This window comes from Rhea americana, unplaced genomic scaffold, assembly GCF_003343005.1.
Source record: "Rhea americana isolate MKP2758 unplaced genomic scaffold, rheAme1 scaffold_49, whole genome shotgun sequence".
Taxonomy (NCBI): domain Eukaryota; kingdom Metazoa; phylum Chordata; class Aves; order Rheiformes; family Rheidae; genus Rhea; species Rhea americana.
Genome location: NW_028186634.1, coordinates 1,451,659 through 1,473,938, shown reverse-complemented (window position 1 = coordinate 1,473,938; position 22,280 = coordinate 1,451,659). Strand labels below are relative to the sequence as shown.

General features: G+C 36.5%; 1 protein-coding gene across 1 annotated transcript in view; it reads left to right on the top strand.

Moving 5' to 3' along the window:
• The window catches only part of NUCB2 (nucleobindin 2), a 32,302-nt gene extending 10,505 nt beyond the window's left edge, over positions 1–21,797 (top strand). Inside the window, exons 2-13 of the mRNA XM_085317137.1 lie at positions 1,269–1,412; positions 2,736–2,843; positions 4,315–4,441; positions 8,091–8,194; positions 9,647–9,832; positions 10,492–10,582; positions 12,179–12,237; positions 13,527–13,619; positions 14,669–14,758; positions 15,292–15,462; positions 15,787–15,868; positions 17,945–21,797. Coding sequence (XP_085173263.1) covers positions 1,269–1,412; positions 2,736–2,843; positions 4,315–4,441; positions 8,091–8,194; positions 9,647–9,832; positions 10,492–10,582; positions 12,179–12,237; positions 13,527–13,619; positions 14,669–14,758; positions 15,292–15,462; positions 15,787–15,868; positions 17,945–18,063 — 1,374 coding nt within the window. The 3' untranslated portion in view covers positions 18,064–21,797. The remainder of the gene's footprint in view (positions 1–1,268; positions 1,413–2,735; positions 2,844–4,314; positions 4,442–8,090; positions 8,195–9,646; positions 9,833–10,491; positions 10,583–12,178; positions 12,238–13,526; positions 13,620–14,668; positions 14,759–15,291; positions 15,463–15,786; positions 15,869–17,944) is intronic.
• The last annotated feature ends 483 nt before the right edge of the window (positions 21,798–22,280 follow it).

The window sequence follows — 22,280 nt, the reverse complement described above, 5'->3', positions numbered from 1 at the left end:
ATTGGCACTGTAATTACCATTCCTCTCAAAAATGATTTGCTGGCAATGGATCTAAGTACTTGGTGAGGGAATTATTTACAAGGGTTATTAAAACACTTGTTAGTGTCTTTGGTGCAGAAATTTTCTTTGTAGCAAGAGTACTTTTGATTTGTCTGGCTGCATGTTTATTGAATATTATGCCTTTTTCTTTAACATATCTAGCTAATTATATACAGCATTCAGCTGACAACTTTTACTTTCCAAGGAGTGATTTATATTGCTAACTTAACAGTGGAATTTCATGAAACTTTCTATAGAATATCGAAGACTGAGCACTGTCATAGTAATCACCAAATTTTAATAAGAGCCTGTCTTCACTGTCAGATGCTGGATTACCATCATTACTTTTTTTTTTATCCAGGTTCCCCATAATAACAAGTTTTTGTATTCATGCTGTTTATGTATTTACTCCTAACAATTATTTTTATGAATTGGGCTATTGTCAGCCAAATTTGACAGAGAGGGAAAAGTATCAAAACAAAGTTCCTTTGAATTTTGAGTAAATAGGCTGCTAGATGTAGGGCAGAAACTCTCAGTGTTCAGTACTCGTCAAACTGTGCAAGTTTGCCCCATGTCAGACACTGAAGAAAGTTTGAGGAAGACTGATGTAATGGAAGCCTCAGCAACAATTTGAGGCTGTGAACCCCTTTTCTGGAAGTCCCAAACAACTTGAAACACAGATATAAAATGGATTGTAAAATACTTTTCTTGGAGATAAAGGTTGGAGAGGACTTCAAATTTGGTAAATATTTCATTCCTGAAACATAAAACTACTGGCATTACTATAACAAGGTCTGATTCAGCTTCCACTGTTATCATTAGGAATTTGCCAATTACTTCAGCAAAGATAGGATCAGAATAGTAACATCAATATTAATTATGCAAGACTTGACAATCTTAAACAAGTGTACAGATGTTGAGTTGTGCCCACCTGTTTCACAGAGCCATTGACAACATATTAAAACCTTTCCCTGTTTGGAATACAACTTAGTTTTGCTACACAACTGCCAGATTACCTACAACTTTGGGGGTCTGCAGACATCTTATTGTGAAATAAAGACCTTAAAAAATTGTATTTAATTCTTTTGAGTTCTAATGATCCCTGAGAGCAACAGGATGTATGAGAACTAGGTTATTACCGGTGTCTATGTAGGAATGTCAAAGAATTCTAATCAATACAGTACAATATCATCATTTATGTTAATTTTTGTGAATTGTTCTTATTTCAGATGAAGTGGCAATCTGTCCTGCCACAGCAGTGTATTTTGCTGATGACATGTTTCCTAATGGCTTTGGAAGCTGTACCTATAGATATAGATAAGACAAAAGTTAAAGGAGAAGCCCATGCAGAAGGAGAAAAAATAGAAAATCCAGTAAGTAAAATGAAATTAATCTCATTAAATATTTTGTGCTGATTGTCAATAATCTGGCTATAGCAAACTCCCATCTTGAAATTTAAATGTACTGGAGTTATGTGCAGAAAGCAAACTAGTATTTGCCAGTATTGTCACATGGTCTACCATCTACTATAGTGAGGTATTTAAATTCTTAGTTTCTTTTCCCTGAGCTGTTAAAGGTGAGGTAATAGATGGAATTGTCACCTTCCCAGCTTACAGCAGGAAGAACTGCTTATTGCTCAATAGAGATTTTCTTCAAGCAGCCGAGTGATGGCCTGGGAAATTCTATTCGAAGATTTTAACAATAAAAATACCAATCCTATTTGGGTGCTTCATAGAGAACAGAAAAGTATTTGGTCAGGGGAATACATTTAGTTGTTACTGGCATGAAGTTTTCTCAGCTGCAAACCCTGTTTGTGAATATTAAAAATATGTTAAGACATTTGAGATCTTGTATTTGCTAAAGTGCAGATTGTTTTTGTCCAGAAACAGAACTCCAATATCAGCCTTTAGCTGATGAACAATAATGTTTGAAAGCCAAATAAACTCTGTAGTTGAAGCATTTTTTTTTCTTTCCAAAATGGTTTATTCAGTCCTAAAATTCCTCTTTCATTGGAGTGGCTTCTATGGAATGTTTTATTGCCACAGACCCTCATGGCCAAAAAACAGTATAGCCTATGTCATAGGAACATTAATTCATCTAGTGTAAAATCTACCTATCAGGCTGAGCCCTTGGTGGACCTCTGGTTTGTCTGCCCTCAGAAATGCAGATTCAGTGATGCCATATTCACATTAAACATTTCCCAAATACATTACCTGTTTATTTATTGGAAGACATGCGGATTAATGCCAAGTCAAACTTCTGGTGGTGCTTTTGGCAGATTGGGGACAGCTGCCTTTATGAAAGGTTTTCTAGTAAATGCATTAAATAGCCTCATTTTTTTCTGCTTTTTGGGGAAATGGAGAATGGGTAATATTCTGAACTGCTATTGATTTATGTAGCAAATGAATTACACTGTTAAAAAAAAAAGCTAAGATGACAGACACATGCTTATGATTTGCATTCTTAAACATCTTTTTCCTCTTCCTTGTCTGTTGCTGAAATAAATGAATCATAACAATATAACTTCTTATATAGGGCAATGGTGCAGATCAGAAAAACTGAAGATACTTGAAGAGAGCATTACGACTGTTGCTGAGATTCTAGTTTCAGTTTAATTCAATTTAATAATAGGATTTAAATGAAACAAAATGTTTGGTAGTAGATTTTTTTTCTAAATTTAACATTCTTTTTTGAAGGATACAGGGCTCTATTATGATGAATATCTCAGGCAAGTAATAGATGTCTTGGAAACAGATAAGCACTTTAGGGAGAAGCTCCAGACTGCTGATATAGAAGAAATAAAGGTAGGTACAAAAAGTTAAATTAAGACTAACTAAATTTATACTCATGTAAGATTTATATTGTATTCTTTCTTCTTTTTTTTTCTTCATACTCCTCTCAATTTTTGTGAGTTTATTTCTTCTTTAGTTTTTCATTTGCTTAGGTATTGAACTCTTAGTAGATCTTTGTCTTTAGTCAAGAGACAATAGATCTTCTGTTCCTTAAAGAAAATCCCCTTGAATAAAGAAAATCTACATTTTTATGCACAGTCTACCTGCCTAGCTACCAAAAAGAACCAGTTTATTTCAGATTTCTTGTTGAGTTAAAGAGCTGTTCACCAAAATAGAAATTGAAGTCTTAAGTGTGAAAACACTTTCACATTCTGAATGAACAGGTAAATATTCTGTGACAGTTGTCAAAGTATTAAATTTTATTGTCAGTCAGAGGCAATGACTGGAGGTTTGTCAGTAACAGGAGGACAGCTTCAAGCTCTGTACAGGCTAGTGTACCTTCACTGACATTGATATGGCTGCTAGCATAGCTCTCCCCTGCTTTTGTCTGTTGAGAGATTTAGATCACTGTTAAATCACCACAAAAAGACTTCTCCCCTCTGAGTTGAGGATAATATGTTGTAAATAAATATGCTGACACAGGAGAGACAAGAAAGACAGATTTTGAAGCCGGAGGAAACTGAGGATTTGTGCTAGAAGCAATGTCAGTATGTGTAGGAATAAGACTAAACTGTTGCCACCTCCTCTGTTTTCCTTTTTTTGGTGCCCTCCTTATAGCACTCCCTCACCACAGTTTTGTCTTCTCTGCTTCACTGCCTGGCTTTTAGTGTTTGTTCTACATTCCTTTTAACAAGCTACAGATTCAGCAAGGGGCAGGTAGGAAACTTGGTCTAAGATGATAGACTAAAGAGAAGATCCTGCATTTTGCATTTCCTTCACAAAAATCCCTGATGTTGCCTTTGGCTTCTTTTGGCTCTCTGTACATCCAGTGTAACCCTTGAAGGTTACTGTCCATTTCCAGAGCTTGATAGAATACTTTTGTAGTATTTCTTGTGGGTGTCACAGTGCTTGCATTTCCTCTTTAGTCTTATGGTCATCATCAAGACGGTGAAAAACAGCACTGTGTGTGTTCATCTTGCAGCTTTTCTGAACTAATCTGAAACCAGCTGGCCAAGAATTTTTTTACTTCTGAAATGTTATTAGATGATTTTGCTTCAAAGTCTTACTTACTTACACTCTCGGAGCATTAAGATTTGTAGGAATTCTCTTTTTAGAAAGCTTTTAAGACTCCCCTCCGTTTCTATAACCATAGTCTTAAAAAAAGTGAATTGTCTCYTTAAACGGTTTTTTAGATTCTTGCAGTGTGGGGTGCAGTATTGCCGAAGACTGCCATCAATCTACTGTCTTGCAGCTCATGTCTAGGGGAATCTTAAAGACTACTTTCTTTTAGTTTCTGTAGATTTTTTTTTTTTTTTTTTGACAGAGTGGAAAGCTAAGCAGAGAGCTTGATTTAGTAAGCCACCATGTAAGAACACGACTGGATGAACTAAAAAGACAAGAGGTGGCAAGATTAAGAATGTTAATTAAAGCTAAAATGGATTCTGTTCAAGGTAAGAATAAAAAAATTGAACTAGGAAAATAAACAGATGGGTTTGTATTGGACAGGTGCCCAAAATCCATCAGTTATATTTTGTTGTCAACAATACAACTGAAGTAAGCTGAAATTAAGTGTGTCCTGCTTTCTAAGCTGGCCTAGCAGCAGTAAGGGCCCATCTTTTTAGTGAAACAGGGAGAAGATAAAAGCCATCTATGTTTTACAAATTACAAAACCTGATTCTGGCAAGTTTGTGACTTTCTCATTCCTCACTGAGAGCTAGCAAATTGGTAGGACCATGTTTAAGAACAGAACATGACACAGCATTTTTTGTTTTGTTTTGTTTTTTACGGAGTAGAAAACCAATTTTTTAATAGTTAAAGAATTTACAGATTTCTAATAAACATTAAACATTTCAATTCAGAAGATTATTTTTGTTACTGTTTGTAGCAATTTTAAGGTCCAAGAAAAAGAAAAACATTTGGAATGGAAAAAAGCTTCTCCATAGCATTTTTTTTAATAGGTAATACAGTGGTGTAAACTCATATAGGTTTCTTAGGATTCTGATTATTTTGTGTGGGGATGGGGAGATGAGGGAAATGGTGCTATTCTTTTTTTCTTCTTAATATTGGATGGTTTTTGATTCCAGATTGCAAATTTCCAAGTTAAAAAATAAACAGCTAATAAGATTTTTTTTGAATTATTTCTACGAGAATTGGTTGCTAGACAAAGTTCCTAATGAAAAATTGCACGACCCTGTTGCCGAAAAGGCCATCTTTTTCACAAAGAAACTTAACTTGCCTATGCAGATTTTTTGTTGCATGTTAAAAGCCTTGTGTAAATTAGGGGTGGGATCCGACTGAATGGAACTGGTATCCTACTGAACTGAATTGGTAACAGATCAATCTTAGAATAAAGTTCTACTGCTAATACCAGTAAGCCTAACTTGGAAGCAACAAGTAGGCTGGAGAAAAGTATGTGTGTGCAAATATGGGTGTGTGGAGTATTACTAGCCTCAGGAAAGGATCAAAATTGTTTGGGAAAGAAAGTATTTTTAGTATAGTATCTTTCTAGTGAAGTCTTAGGTGCTACCAAAGTATGATTAATGAACAGTTATACAAAATTAGCTTGAGGGCATTAGATCACTTTTCTATCCTTTGTGCTTTCTTTTAATGAAAGTTCTAGTGCAGAGAGCACAGTCCACTGGTAGCCAGAGAGCACAGTCCAGCGGTAGCCCCTCCAGCGGAGTCAGTGCACTGCTTCACACATGTGCCACGCTGTGTTCATCTTCTTCAGGCTGCTGTTTAGCTGCCAAGAGCCTGGTCTCATGCTCCTATTGCAGGCAAGCGTTCCAGTGACGTCATGGTGATGCTCATGGTGAGCTAGCTGGCAGCAGCTAATGATACTTAGTTGTGTGAATAGTAATTTTGTATAGCGGAATGTCTGTTTGCTGTCTTCTTTAAACACTTGGTGCCCCCAGATGTCAATATTGCTATGTCCTTAGCTTGTACCTAAACCGAGTCATTTTATGTTGACATATGCTGCATGTGTTAAGGAAAGAAAACACTGTAGATACCTAGTGGAAGCTTAGAGCCTCAGGAACTAGGCCACTCAGAAAACCATGCGTTAAGTATATACTCAACAAAATACCCTCATTTCCTTGCAGCATACAGTTTTAGAACACTTCTTGATTGTTGGCAAAAAAAAAAAAAAAAAACACAACAATAGTGGTTTATCAGAACTATTTCCTAACTTCTAGTAGAGAACTGCAACAAGCAGTTTTTCTATGTGTACATATTTTTGAATTAAAAAAACAAAACAAAACAAAACAGTTTAATGGACTGATTACTTGAAGCCCTCTCTGCTTCCGTAAGTCAGGGATAATTAAGAGAGCATGCTTTAGAAAAGTAATTTTTTTTTCTTCCACAACAGATCAGGCATATACATAGATTCCRTTACTGTATAAATGTGAGATATTACGTGTGTGAGACAACAGGAATAGATAATTTCGGTTTAAAATGTTCAGATGACTACTAATGTGTGAAAACTGCAAGAATGGAAAAATACTTAGTAAAATTTGTAGTTTGTAAAGTAACAGGCCTTGCTAGAGGATACTTTACACCATGTATGCCACCATGTATAGCCAAATTAYCTATAAAATACAACTGTATCTATATATACCTGTGCAATATCTTGGAACACGTACAAAAGCGCATTCTATATTTGTGAAAGGTAGAGCTGTTGGATTTCCTTTTATTTGTTCTTTAAATCTTTTCCATGCAACACCAGCTTTCTACCTTGCTTTTAACAGCATACTGTTTATATATATTTTAAAAAAACCCAAACCTTACTCTCCTCTCAGATGATCAGGTTTTTTTAAAAAAAAAAACAAAATGAAGATTATATTCTCCATATATTCAGTCCTAGTCCATCATGTTTTTAAGAATTTCAACTGTGACTAGATCAGTACAGGATGCCAGAACATCAGGGATGGGGGGACTTTATCCCCCCATCCATGTCAAGTCTCAGATAAGGTGGTAATGTGGCAAGTAAATGCTATCAAATAGAATTAGTCCTTTCTCTATAAAGATAAGGAGTGGAGGAAAACTTTCTTTCTTTCTTTCCTTTTTAAGGCTATTACTTCACTTACAAAAATGTTTAAAAACAGATTAAGGAGTGTATTTATTTCAACAGAAATTATGATCTCACTAGGGAGGAATGATGATTGAAATATGCTCCAGCTAGCATTTACTGGCTTGTGTTAATACTAAACACAGTATAGAGTGGAAGACAAATTTCCCCAAAGGTAACTCATTTAAAATGATGTCCAAACTTTTTTTTTCCTACAAATCAAGTCATCTTTTCTAAGTCAGAGTAATCTAGTAAAACTTTGTGAAAATTGTTACACATAATATATCAAAATGTATGCTGCTTAAGAGAGTATTATTAACTAGTCAGCATTAATTATCAGAAACCATGGTGACATCAGAGAGTCTGTTGTAGAAATAAATAAACAAACTGAACTGTAAAAACAAATTTTACATTGTTGATATAGTCCATCTCATACAGAAAAGAGAAATATTTACAGCTTTTAGATACAGTAACTGACTCCTCACTGTCTTGCATTTTTAGTTTTGGACAAATGGACTTTGAATCTCGGTTCATCTGTTCTGATACAATTTTAAACCACATTTTAYTTACATCTTTGGCCAGATAGGTCATTTGCAAAACCTGGAGGGCAGTAGAGAGCCATACTTATCGTTCAGAAGAAAGATGCAGATTGTTAGGTCTGATACTACAGATAACGCCACTAGAAACATAGTCAGGTGCATTATTATATCTCATCTATACAAAAAAGAAATAGAACAAAATGTCTGTCTTGATATGTGAAGCCCAATTTGCTTGTACATTTGTTGGCCTAACCACAGGCTTTTGTACAGTGCAGCGCTGACATGTCAGAAGGAAAATAGTACAAATCRCTGTCAGATTTGTTGATCTCATTCAGAAATGTTGCTATAGTTTCCTGATAGTGAAAAATTATCCAGTCCTCAAGGAGCCTCAAGTACTTACAAGGCATAAGCTCCTGTTTGAAAGTTTAACTTCTTGGTCTCTCTTGCTTCCAAACCTGTTTTAACATGTTTTACRTTTGCATCATGTTCTTTCAGACACCGGCTTAGACCATCAGGCTCTCCTTAAACAGTTTGAGCACCTGAACCATCAAAATCCTGACACATTCGAACCTAAAGACTTGGATATGTTGATCAAAGCAGTGAGTGCTACATATAAACTACTATAAATTTGTTTGCTATTATTATGCTTTTTTCCTGTGATGAAAGCAAATCCTTTTATGTATACCACTTTTTATAAATGACCTACGGTTCTTACTTTCAGAAAAAAATCAATTATCTCAATTCATGCTTGTAAACTTTATAGTCAGCATGCGTTATTTGAAAAGACCCTTAATTTAGGGAGTGGCATATTAACAGGATTTGCATGCATTGCAAACAACTTGGGAATTACATACAGCTTTCTTGAGAGCATTTAAATTAAATACAAATTTGAAAAGGGCACATTTTGCCCAGGTGTATTTTCTGATTTCTGAAGTCTGATTTATGTTTCTAAATGATTTTAGATGTCTCACAGAGTGACATAAGTAGTCATCCCTAAATAGGCATTTGAATTTGGCGGTCTGTTGTRTATATGTCAAGCTGCAAAACCATAGCATGGTAGAATTTCAGATACAAGTATTCGAAGTTACGTATGTTGGGCATGGCATTCAGTGTACTTTCAGGTTTAGCAGATTCAATGTCTAATTACAGGCCTTTTTTTCAGTCCATATTTATTAGGAAGATACAACTAAGTTAAGTGTGGCTGGCTTTTTTTTCAACTGCTGGAATAAATACACTTCCCAAAGCGAAGAAAGACTATGTCAGGTACACTTCAGAGAGCACTGCAAATCTGAGATGAAAATTTGAAAATGTTTTCAAAGTAAATGGGAAGAATTTTTTTTCTTAAATAAGGAATATTCTAAACTTGYCACAATGCTACAATTTTTTCCCCTTGGAAAATTCTCTCCCAAATTGTTGTAAAATATGTACGTTTTATAACATGTCTTGCCATTTCTAATTATCACTCATGGAAAAACTCTGATTGTCTAGGAGAGGCATATCCTCTGCTGGCAGTTTTCTCTTCTAGAATTTTTCTTCTTACCTTCTCATCTCTCATCTGAGATATTGGCAGAGTGTAATGAGTATTTTAGGGGCGTTTTTTTTTCTTTTAAGAATTGCWTTTGAAAAAAATATGGTGACTTTGAAAACTAAAATGTAAGTATTGGAGAGACTGTCAGGTATGTTAAACTGTAGGATAAGCTACAAATGTTTTTATTCTGAAATAAAAATGGAGTCAATGGTACCATTCAAAGTTGTGCTGAATAATTAGYACGGGACATATTTAACCTGAGCTAGTTGATTACTAACTGAGGAGAAAGGGCACCTTGATGCCTCCTTATAGTACTGTATAGTTTCTAAAGGTTCCTATCAGCTTAATCCTTGCATATTGAATTCTTCATCCCTCTCAAGTGAGAGGGGACCTCCAACTAGTCTACTTCATATTTAACAGGAGAATGGTTATACAGCTGTTTTTGTGCACAGATGGCTGATTTGTCCGCAGAACTGAACAGTACTTTTAACATAATCAAGTGTGTGTATGTATCTRTTCTTAGGCTACAAGTGATCTGGAAAACTATGATAAGACACGCCATGAAGAATTTAAGAAATATGAAATGATGAAAGAACACGAGAGGAGAGAATATTTAAAAACACTCGATGAAGAAAAGAGACAGCGAGAGGAATCCAAATTTGAAGAGATGAAGAAAAAGCATGGAGATCACCCTAAAGTTCACCATCCCGTAAGGCCACAGTCTATTCTTACACAGTTCATAAGGAGTTTTGCATACAAGGGGGAAAAAGCTAATAAAGAGAGCTATTAGCTAAATAGAATATTAGCTAATAAATGCTAATATTGTCAGCATTTGTCTATTTCTCCTCTCATTGACATTGCTGGGAGCAGAGAGTGGGAACAATGAGTGCGTTACAAAACCTGCTGTACACTCCTTTTTGCTGTACAGATGTGCTTTATGCTGGCAAAAGAGCATCAGCTAAAATTCATCAGGAGGAAGCCAACAGGATATTCAAAACTGCAAGGATGCCTTCAGGGTATACCTAAACTGGAAGGAACTGCATCGCAGCACCCTGTGTTCTTGAAAAGGCAAACAGATCAAACTCCTTTCAGCTATTACTTCTAGATGAGTCTGTCCAGGCCTGCTGCATTATTACAGATGTTCCTTTCTGCTGATTGTGCGTTTCCTTGATACTCTGTCTTCCATGGGCCTTTCCATTTAGTACAAGTATTAGACATGACCAAGAGGGGATTAAAGAAAGTTCCATTGATTCTAGTTGGAACAAAACAAAAAAAGCCTTTTTGAGAAACTGTAATGCAAAGGTAATACAGCAAAATTACACTTAATCATCTTTTGAATATATATATTTTTTTTTAATCAATCTGTAGGGAAGCAAAGATCAACTGAAAGAGGTATGGGAAGAAGCAGATGGACTAGATCCTAATGAATTTGACCCCAAAACATTTTTCAAATTACATGGTAAGAGGCTTCATTTAATTTAACAAGCAAATCAAGTGACTGTTGTTTTCTTCTGAGAGTGTTTGTTCAGCAAGTTTGTTTTATGCCAGGAAGAAATCTTGTAACTCAAGCAGTTTCAATAAATCCGAAGAGCGCAGAAGAGAAAAATTGTATTGTTTGTGAATATACCAGTAAGGTGTCAAATGGGATTTAAAAACTTTAGATGTTAGAATTTTGTTCAAATACAAAATCATGTAGCTSTGACCTGTAATCAATAGCGGTTCTTCAGGGAAGCATTAATATTTRTAGGGCTGTCTATAATTATAACTTTGTTCACACACCATGTGCTGGTAATAAGTTCTCAGAAATGTGTGTAAGAAAGGTCRTTTTCAACTTCTTTGAGGATAAGTGCCATTTTCCCCTTATCTTTGGAAAAGTTATGGAAGTRGCAGTCCCCATCAGAAATTGCAGGAGTCCCTAAAAACAAACAAACAAAGCCAAAATGCCCTCAAAATTGCTTCTACATTTGAGTAGTCTGCAACTAAAAATGATGAAATAGTACCAGAGACAAGGACTCTGTCTGTTCACCTCAATGGGCATTTCATTTTAGATGTAATTAGATAAAYGTGTAACCTTATATCCTGACATTGCTAAATGCTGCATAATAATATACCCTGAAGCAGGGCATGCCCAGCACTAGGTTGTGAAGGGTTGAACAGTGCATAGAATTTGACTGAAACCACAGAAGATGCTTTAACTGAAGAAAGAYGCTCTAATTTCAGTCTGATGTTTTGTTTATGAATATATTAAATGTACCGTAAATATTAGGTACTTAGTAATTATTAGACCATATTTCTTCTCTTTCTAGACATTTTGAAAGATWTTTTTTTGAAATATTTTTAGTAGCTTTTTCGTGCAAGTCTTACAGGAACAGAAATGGCCGAAATAAGCTTTTGCCTTAGAGATTAGTATATAAACATTTCTGAAGCAGTTAACCAAAACTATTACATGATAACAGTCATTCAAAGTAGATACTCTCTTTCAACTTCAGAGGTACAATAACAACATTCAGACTAGAATATAGCATAAAAGATGAATTATTAGTTACCAAGTATTCTCTCCTTTGCAGTCATCATCAAAAGTCATTCTACAATGCGCTCTTTGGAAGCACTGCATATTTGTAGGAATTTTTGGCAGAGTTTTCTTGTCTGTTTGAAGGGTCATATTGCTGGTTAATAAAKTTTTTCTACAGATTTTCTTGGTCCTGGTGCAAATGTAGTTAATTTGAGAAAACTTCCTTGTTTTCAGAAGTATTTTTGGCAATTGCACTGTATGCAATCCTACTGTGATCTATTTCAGTTTGCTAATCCAAGAACTAGAGAGATTGCACCAAACTTACCCAACCAGCAGTTAAGAGCCAGGTAGCCAGACACAGTGATACAATTCAGCCAATGCCTGTTTAAATAAAAAACTGACCTATGTAACCAGCATCTCCTTAGATAAGGCATTTAATCCATGCCAGACTATATGCTGACATTTACCTAACTCATGGAGAACTATTACATATATTGCTTTCTGTATTTATTTGGTTTGTATTTTCAATACTTGTTTTTGTAGATGTGAATAATGATGGCTTCCTGGATGAGCAAGAATTAGAAGCCCTATTTACTAAAGAGGTAAAAAAAATTAGAAACCTCAGCTCTTCCTATAAATGGTTATATGGCTGTCTGCAGTCTTTGCAAGCACATCTGGAGTCTTTGTACTAMAAGTGAGAATACTCATGCCAAGTTTTATATGTCTTTAACACCTCCATAAAACTATAAAATCATATCATCAGGAAAAAAAAGTAGTTGAAGCTCTCAGACACGAGASACCTAGCACTCATATATTCCTCTGCTACAGGCTGTTGATTAAGATTTTTAAGCAATCTGCAGAATATCTGTAGCTGTATGGTTTGCAGCATAGAGAGCTGCACACCTGCTCCGGCTAGGTGCAGCCAGGTAGAGGTTCTGAAACTGGGTAGCTCTACTTGTTCAGTGCTAGCCTAGAGTAATAAGCCTAGCTGAGAGAAAAACAGGTCATGGTCGCACTTACTGGCTCAGGGCAGTGCATTTAGAAGTGGCTGCAGAGATAATTTCTGTTATGTCCACCTAGCTTGGAGCACATGTGCATCTGGTCAAGTAGGCAAGCTTGTAGTTTCTTTAAACCTTTGTTCCTTATCTGTGAAAATGCAAATGTGTAAGGAGGAAGAAACCCTACATTTCTCATTCAACGATCCACTATTATGCCTGCCACCATCTATTCTTAGATTCTTCCTAGAATTTATGAATCGGGGAGGAAATATTGTTCACACAAGCTTGATAAATTCAGATGATAAATTTTGTAAGAAATGAAATTTACAGATAAAGATTTCTAACAGTACTTTGAGCTAATCCSCTCTTATGATATATGATCCTTACATATCCGCTAAGATATATGACAGTCTTCTAGACAGTCTGTCCCAGCATTTTACAATTTTGTAATTTTAAAAACAAATAATTAGTTCAGGACCTTAAAAATACTAATAACTGAGAAAGCTAAGTCAGTCTGGTAGCAAGTAAACATGAACTCACCAAAAAGAAGTGCAAGAAGAGCAATAGACCATTAAGTTCAGCACTCAGTTTGTCTTACAATACTGTGAATGCTTATAGGTTCAGCTTTGTGCTCCAGTAAGAGTTCCCCTCCCCTGCTCCAGATACCATGTGGAAGCTCTTTCTGCTTCARGTCAAATGTAGGATCAGACTGCATGTCAAGGTGAATTTTATTGTAATGTCCGCAGCTTTGAATTTACAACAGTCCACATGAACTGTGAAGGAAGAAAGGTCAACTTCTTTAGCAATATTTCACGTTACTATTCCAAATATGCTCTGTCATTTGAATGAGCAGCCTTTTTTTTTCAGACTAATGTGTTAATTTTCAATTTTAGCTGGAAAAAGTCTATGACCCCAAAAATGAAGAGGATGACATGGTTGAAATGGAAGAGGAAAGGCTGAGAATGAGAGAGCATGTAATGAATGAGGTATGAATTAACAATTAATGCAGCTGCCCTTTTCCTATTCTGTTAAACAAGTACAGTTCTCTTGATGTGAAGAGYTGTTCAAGTACAGCAAAAAGGATTGACTCGTCATACTGAACATTGCTTGTGCTGGGATTCACATGAAGTTACAGTCCTTGAGTCCTATACTTACTCTGACAGAAATGTCTGCTGACTAGATTTTAGAAATTTCCAGAGGATGAATTGTGCTGTAGCCTCCCTTTTTGCAGATACTCTCAGATTTAATAGAAATTCCTTGTAAAGTCTGTGTAAAGCAGGGAAAACCCTAAATGTACTGTTTTGTCCTGGCAAAATAGGTAAGATTAGGTGTGGGAAGAGAGAGCAGAGCAATACCTTCCTTCATGTAACTAGCTCTTGTCCCTTTAGAATAGAGTCTGAGAGCTCAAGGCATTATTTGTGAGCGTAAATACATTTATTAGTTTCCATAGGCTTGCAGCTTAGAGACAGAGGAAAAGGAAGATGATGTTTTGAACCACTGATTCTCACTTGTGCCTCTTCTATATTTAGCTGTATTCTTTAAGTTTGAGGAATGCAGCAAGCCTGGACTTCTATTAGTCATAAAGAGAAGCATTTCTTCCCTTCCATGTAAAGGGTTCTGATGCTATTTATTTATTGCTGTTTAAAATCGTCCCTGTGCAACAGTGGAGCTTACTGTGACTCACAGTTACAAAATGGTTACCAGAAAATTGCAAAACTTTTTTCTCAAATTGAGAGAGAGAAAAAAAGTATGCTTCTGTTAGTCTTGGGGCTGTAACGACACGTAATGCTTCCAGTAAAGCCAATCAGTATTGAAGTAAAATATGAGGATTCAATTTTTACTTCCATTTTTATTAAACTATATGAACTTTTGAGAAAAAAAATCTTTTCTAAAAAGATGTTTCAGACATTCTTTTGAAAATAGGACTGTTTAAAAACAAAATGGTTAAATTTGAAGACATTTGAATAATGAAATTAAATATTGTCTCCACTAAAAAATATCCTMTAGGTTGAGTTTAAATTTTTGCTTCAAATAGGTGGACATCAACAAGGACCGGCTAGTAACTTTGGAAGAGTTTCTGAGAGCTACAGAGAAGAAAGAATTTTTGGAGCCAGATAGCTGGGAGGTAAGTAGCTTGTGTTTCAAGTGCAACATACTATACTATTACCATTGTTCTAAAACCAGGAAACAAAATGGCACGTCCCTGACCTGTGGTGGGGTTTTTTTTTTTTTTTTTAATTCTCTTTTGGTATGTGTGTGACTGAATCAGATGTAATCTTTGTGGTCCACACACAAAGAGACGTATTGCGCCACCGTGTGGATTCTAGAAGAGTTTGTTTGCACATGCTTTTCAAACACAGAATGGACACTTTGGTTATGAATCACTGTAAATGGAAGATAACAGTTTATTTGGAAACAAGAGGAATCCAAATCTGTAATAGGATTTAGCCATTTCCTTATTACTCAAAACAAGGTGGTTTTTTACACCTTTACAGTGTCATGTCTCGGTAATTAGATCAAAGTTGGGGGTCRTTTGATCAAAATTCTGAGGGTCTGAAGGAGTTTAGAATCCAGCTAATTGTAGTTCCGCTAGGAATATAATCAAAATAGATGTGTAATCCTGTGTAAGCATTCATGTTTGTTTATATTTTCTTGCAGACACTGGATCAACAGCAGCTCTTCACTGAGGAGGAGCTAAAGGAATTTGAGAGTCATATTTCTCAGCAGGAAGATGAACTTAGAAAGAAGGCAGAAGATCTTCAGAAACAGAAGGAAGAGCTACAGAGGCAGCATGACCAGCTTCAGGCTCAGAAGCAAGAGTTTCAGCAGGTATACTCATAAGAATAGAAGGATTCTCTCCTTTTCTATATCCTTCTAACTGTAAAGGATCACAACAGTCCCTAACTGTACATTRTTTATTTGTCATGTGAACATCAGCTGAATTCTAAACTAATTTTACTGCAGCAGAATGTAATCTATTGCTTCATACTATAGCATGCTATAGCAAACAACGCAAGCATCTMAACTCAGTAGTATCCCAACTAACAAAGACTTCACATGACTGCATATATTTCACTTAAGTGTGATCAGTTATGTCACATCAGAAATTGATACAGKTAAGTTTTTCAAGTGTGGTCTTTTATTTTTCACCAGGTTGTAAAACAGATGGAACAAAAGAAGCTGCAGCAAGGAAATCCTCCTGCAGGACCAGCTGGAGAACTGAAATTCCAACCCCGTATGTATTTTTCTGTGTAGATACACAGTTATCCAATGTAAAAGTCATGAAAAAAATTTATCTGAGAGCTGCCTTTAAGAGGGAAGTATGGAATTTTTCTAAAGAGTTTCTGAAATCTCAGTAGTTTGAGGTCCATAGGAAAAAAAAAAGTTCACTCTTGCATAATTTGAGACATCAGATGGGTTGAGAGGAAAGACTCCAATTTGCTGGAGCAAGTGTTCTGCCTGTCAGCCTAAACATACTGAGATCTAGAATTTCTGAGCATCCAGGGAAGAATTGGGACGTAAAAATGACCAGGCCTGCCTGATATTCTGTGGCTTCATTAACAACAGAGATTCAGGTGGATTAAAGGTAGTTTGCCTTGTGTACACATGCTATAATATTCCTGATTTGGCTACCAAGAATATGAAGTCATAGTAATGTATCSTTCCCTTCTTGTTGAACAGCCTTGCTCATGATCCTGAATATTTACACAAAAGCTGAAGTTAATGCCACTATCWCTTCATGGTATCAGCAGTTAGGCTGTTGGTTATGTCTCCATTAGCTTATTCTCATGTTGCAGATGGTAATCCCAAACTTTATTTCTAGTCTCAGACTGCAGAACAAATGTACACATTTAAATGCTTTCAACAGGTCTATCCTCCGTGGCCAGCTTGTCATCAACTGGGCACAACATATCACAACAAGTTAGCTTTAGACGGTGGAAAAGACCAATTACATCAACTCCCTCAAAGAAGATAAGGATAGACATAATAAATAATTGCATTTATTCTTTGATGTCAAAAAAAAAATCAAACAGGTAGCCAGCATATTTTTATCCTTAATGCATTGTCCATATTTCCTGTGTGATTTAAAAGGACTTTGCTCTTCTCATACATCTTAATTTAGCTTTTTTTTCCTCCTCTTGAAAAGTTGAAACTAATATGACTTTGACTTCCATGTTTGTGTGCTAAGATCATCAGTGCTGCAGCACAAGAAGTATTTGACATTCATCTCGAACATAAGTCCTTGGGCTATATCCTGACAGCTTTTTGAATACTAATGTTCTTAACTGCTCCTGCAGGAGCAATAGAGGGAGTTTAAACTTAACTGCTAGAGTCGGTGATTACAGCTCACTTTAAATATCCTGAAGTTCCATCTGTAAGCCACTGAGTTTTGTGAACAGCACAAAAAAAAAAAGAGTAACAATTTCATTTTGTCCTTCATTTAYTTCAAAACTGCCTTTGGCTAATCTCATTTTATGATACTTTGAGAGCCTCACATGCAGAACTTCAGTGAAAATACCATGTGTAATAGCAGATGTCCTGGGGCTTGGACTAATGATGCATCATCTGATACTGGCAGTATTGCAACAAATACTATTCTTAACAAATATGTATTGCTTTATGCAAAAAAAATTCCTTTCTGCAATGCCATTTAATTAAGTATTGCACATGTTAATTATATTAGCCACAAATGGCTACTACTCCTTTACTGAGTTAATGGGACCCAAACAGCCAATATGTCTAAGCTCTGGGCTACTAGAGAGCTACGCTAATGATGATTTAAGAGGAAAAAAAAAAACCCAGCAACAATAAAAACCATAAAACATGTTTGCAAATCATGGAATCTTAAGCAATCTATAAAAACTAGCATTACTCCAAGGTAGGCAAGGGGAAAACATTAAAAGCATTGCTGACACAGCAAGGAATAAAATACAGGAGCAAGTTATTTCTTCAGACTTCCCTCATTTGGATTAAAGGTTTCAGAAATAAATAGTATGTTTTAGAAAGAAAAAATTGATCTCCAGAGAGCCAATCTGTTGTGTCAGTAACRGGGAGAACAGAACATTTCATAAAGAAGAGAAACAGTAAGCAATCCAAGAAGAAATTTTGCATATTAAAATAATGCCCTGTTTAGGGCAGTCTTGCTATGATTTTGTTGCAATTCATCTATACAAATTTTGATTCCACTTAAAAGCCAACAGTAGAAGTTATTGTTTGACTGTCCTTACACTAGAAACTTTCCTTTAGAGACTTTTCACATTTGGGGTTAATTTAATAAAGACGTTACAGAGGTTTTATCCTTGTTTTACAGCTGGGGAACACAAAGCTGGAGATGCACCAAACCATCCTGCAGGAGGTGATCAGCCTTTACCACCAGGACATGTTCAAGAACCAGCTGCTAGAACTGATCATGCTCAAGTTCACCCTTAACCACTTGTGCCTCAACTTTATACTGTCATTATTTTGGGGGGAGGGTAAAGGGGGAAAAAAAAAATCAGAGTGAAACCATGAACTCTCCACTTCCTTCCCCAGAYTGTAAATTCTTTGGGAATGTTATAGATTAAAATACTGATCAGATTGAATCACTAATTTAAATTATTTTTCTCTTCAAAAGCATCATTGAGAAAGGCAATAAGGGGATCGCTTAGAGGCTTTATTGGAGGAGGAAATGAAAGAAATTACCAGTACTAAGGGTTTTTATGGCCAAGGGACTGAGCTGTTGGACTGTGCAAAAAGCCGGCTGAGCTGCCATTTGGTAGTTAGCCATGAATCAAAATTCTTTCAGAGAAGCAGCAGAGAGCTGGCCTGAATACCAAGTTAGGTCTTATTTTGTGTAGAAACTCTTTCCACAATTGCTGAGCAGCAAGATAYGAGGAACTAAAGACAACAACTAAAGAAAGATCTACCATTGCCAGCACTACCATCCCCTTTCTTCTCTGAGGCAAAATAAAAATCAAACTTTGCATGTTTAATCACAGAAAATTTGCACTTTCTAAAATCTAACCTCCACAGTTATGTGGAACACTGAATATTTTTCATGTTTACAGAAGCCTGAGAATTTCACTGTTAGCCTTCAATAGGAATACTGTACTTCTGGTGTATTGATCTGAATTATCCTCCTTGTTAAGATTAATTCTGTGTGGCAGTTGAATACTCAGCTGGCACTTGGGACAGTACTTTTGTCCCTGTTTCTTTCATCAGATGCCAGCTGATCTCAAAATTTTGCATGTTAAGTAAGATTTTTATGTTAATGGAAATATTGTGCAAAACAGAACAGGACTCATTGTCTTTTTCTGTACAGATTATCCTACCTCCAGTGATAATACCTGATTTTTCAAAATGCAGCATGTGCTTCAGAAAACTCTTTTCAGATATAATTCTTTGGCTGTTGAGAGTCTCACTATTAATGCTTATTAGTCTTTCAGCAGTTGATATAGTTTTATGACATGTCCTATAACAGGGGTGCTACTTGATTGTATTATTTTGATAACGAATCAGAATAGCTCCCTAATACTGTAAACCAAGATTTTACATAAAAATAACAGTTGATTTTTTTCCTGTGGGTTTTACTATAATGCAGAAAACCTGTATGATTGCCCTTGCTTTTCATCTGTTTTAGACTGAAAGTATCCTAAAGCCCAAACTCTGTCTGGATCTTTTTTGTTTGTTTTCAAACATGGATTGTTCTGGTAGTGTAATGCTGGCTTTGAACTGATACACACGTACCTTGGCAGGTATCCTTTGCATTTCCTTCCTATTCTGTGGCTAACTGCTGACAGCATMATGAAAGGAGATCATTTGGGTTCTGAGCAAAGAAATAGAGGCAAGCCTCTGTTACAGAAAGATATTCCTTTCAGAATAAGGCTTGAATATGTTAGGCAAACTGAAGAAAGGTAGGAGGCAATTACTGTCATTTTGTATTGACATTTAAGAAGCTTCTCAACTCTGAAAAGTTTTGATAGGTAGCAGCTAGGCATCCTCCTTCTGTGTTTAATACTTCTTTCATCAGGACTGAGCATATTCTTGTTCTCCACACAACATAATAGAATTCACTGCCAGAATGGATTCTGTTTTCTTGTGTTGTAAATTGGTGTGTCCCATTTCYTTTTTGGCAGTATTTATACTGCTTAAGCCACAATTAGACTTTTCTACTATTGTTTTTACTTTGTTCTTAACCCAGTGGTTGACACTAATTCGGTTTTGCAAACTAATGTGTCCACTATTTGTCATTTCTTGCTATTCTAACATCAATTTGATTATATCTTTATCTGGAGGCTGAATTACCTTTCTGCAATTTTATCTGTTTGCCGAGAGGCCCAGACATAGTTACAGCTACATCCAGAGGACTTGTATTAGCAAGATATATTATATTATTCTCACTTAAAACAGAATTTCTCAGTGTGTTGCTGTGGCTGTGGGTTTATAGGCWGTTATTCAAGAATTCGGTGAGGAGGGAAGCAGAGGGGGACTACTTGGATATCAGAGGGAAAACTGTCCATCTCCCCTCTCCCCCATGAGTGTCTACAGAGGAAGAATGATACAGATGTTTGTAGAGAAKGAAGGGCAGAAGCCTTTACTCTGAAGGCATTTCTACAATATAAATAAGTTTTTTTCATATTACATCTATTTTGTTACAAATACCATTATATGTAATGCAGTAACTGCTTTCAAGTGCTTGCCCAGCTCAAGTTTTCAGTACAACATCTGTTTTATCTTGACTGTAAGAACCTGTCTCTCTCCCTGCTCTACCAGATAAGCATTATGTCCTTTTTAAACTCATTTACCTGTACCAGCTCCTGAAAACATCTAGTTTTCTAAAGAACTCTTTTGTCTTAGGTGCTGAACTCAGCTGCTTCTCACAGTGGTGTAGTGAGCATCAGAGCTACCTGTGGCAGCTGCCTGGAGAAGCCAGGAACGTCACTTGTCATTTCATCAGGAGTTAGTATTAGCAAAAGTTACTAGGTTTACTTGTCAGTGGCCACCAAGGGGTGTTTAGCATAAAACAACTAGATAAAGCATAAAACATAACACACCCACCTTTCCTTCAACTATCTGAAATTTAAATGTTCTTGTCAGTGTTAATTAGCAAGCTTGTACTTTAACAATACATACTACAGTTTTCCTGATCATTTTGTAGAAGTAGAAAAAGGCAGTCTTTTAACTTTTAAATTGTGTGGTCAGATCTATAACAAAAATCAACCGTTCAATCAAATTGACAACTGTTTGCCCTAAAATACGTGGAAGTCACCAAAGCTTCAGTCAACRGTTAACTCCTACTGAATAGATCTTAAGTAAGTTTGCTGCCTGAAAAGTTTTTGAGATGCAGTCCCCAGTTACTGCTTCATGCTTGCCCACCCAGTTCCCTAGTTTTGTATGAATAGTTCCCTGCCTTACATGTCTGCAAAGATAGCAAGGCTGAGTGATGTACTCTCAGAAGATGATAGGTTCTACTAGTCTGACCTGTGTAACATCAAGCTTGACCTGATACTGTCCAGCTCATTCTCCTGYATGGCAAAAGAGCACCATTTGTCAAGCCCGTGTGAACAGAGGTCTGAGTGTAGCAAAGAAAGTATTTTAATTAATTTAAGAGTTTTTGCTACTGTCAGGAACACCTGCCTTAGCAATTATGCAACGATGTGCTAAAAGTCATGCTTATACATGAAAWATTTATGTATTTGTTGTTTTCCATGATGATGTTTTCTTTTAATTGGATACTCTCTATTCCATAAAATAGATTGCAAATTATTATCCACTTAAAGCATGTTTCCACCATGGTATTGACTTCTCAGGAGCTTTTTAAAGTTTTAAAATTATTAAACTAAGCTTAGAGCCAAATGAGGAAGTAGAAAGCTATTACTTCTTCTATTTTCAAAGATAAATAAGAGACTGAAATGTCCCTCCTGTTGGGGGGGGGGGRGGTTACTCCTCTGCTTTTCATTTATAAGGCCATTGCAAGAAAACTGAATGTAACTGTACAGACATCAGTCCCTAGAATAAAAGTAAGAAATGGTTAGTTTGGAGGATTTCAACAGGAGGATGAAGGGGGTATGATTTGGTCAATGCTGTGCAAATTCATGTCCTCCAGTGCAATGTTTGTAGAAAAATGCCCTGCTCAAACTTTGTATAGATTAGTTTTTAACTGGATTAAATTGAAACTCGGTGCAGTGGTGGACACCTGGTGTGGTTTTTAATGTGGGTGGGGAGGAGTCAAGCACCAGAGGAGTGGGGGGAGTACTCCTGCTGCTGCCCCTGGGGCCAAGCRGAAGCGGTGGCAGCTTTGGGCCATGGGGTGCCCATCCTCGGGCTGCTGTTGTGGGTCTGCAGCAGGATCCCACCAGCCGCTAAGGGAGCCTGGGCTGGGCCAGGCCATTCCCCCGCCCCCTCCACACACACACACACTGCTCCCAGCAGGGCCTCTGGGATGAAAATCCCTTCTGCCGGCACGCTGTGCTTGGTTTCTCTTTTATGCTGCAGGGTTTGTATGAAAAAGTGAGCAGGCACAGTCTGCTGTGCAGACGTTGGACTGTACAGGAGAGTGGGAAGGCTTTCCAGGTTTAGATTTGGTCCGTAAGCAAAACTATGTTTYTGCTTCTAATCCGTTCATTTTACCCTTTACTCTTTGCTTTCTGGAAAGAAGTGAAAAAAAG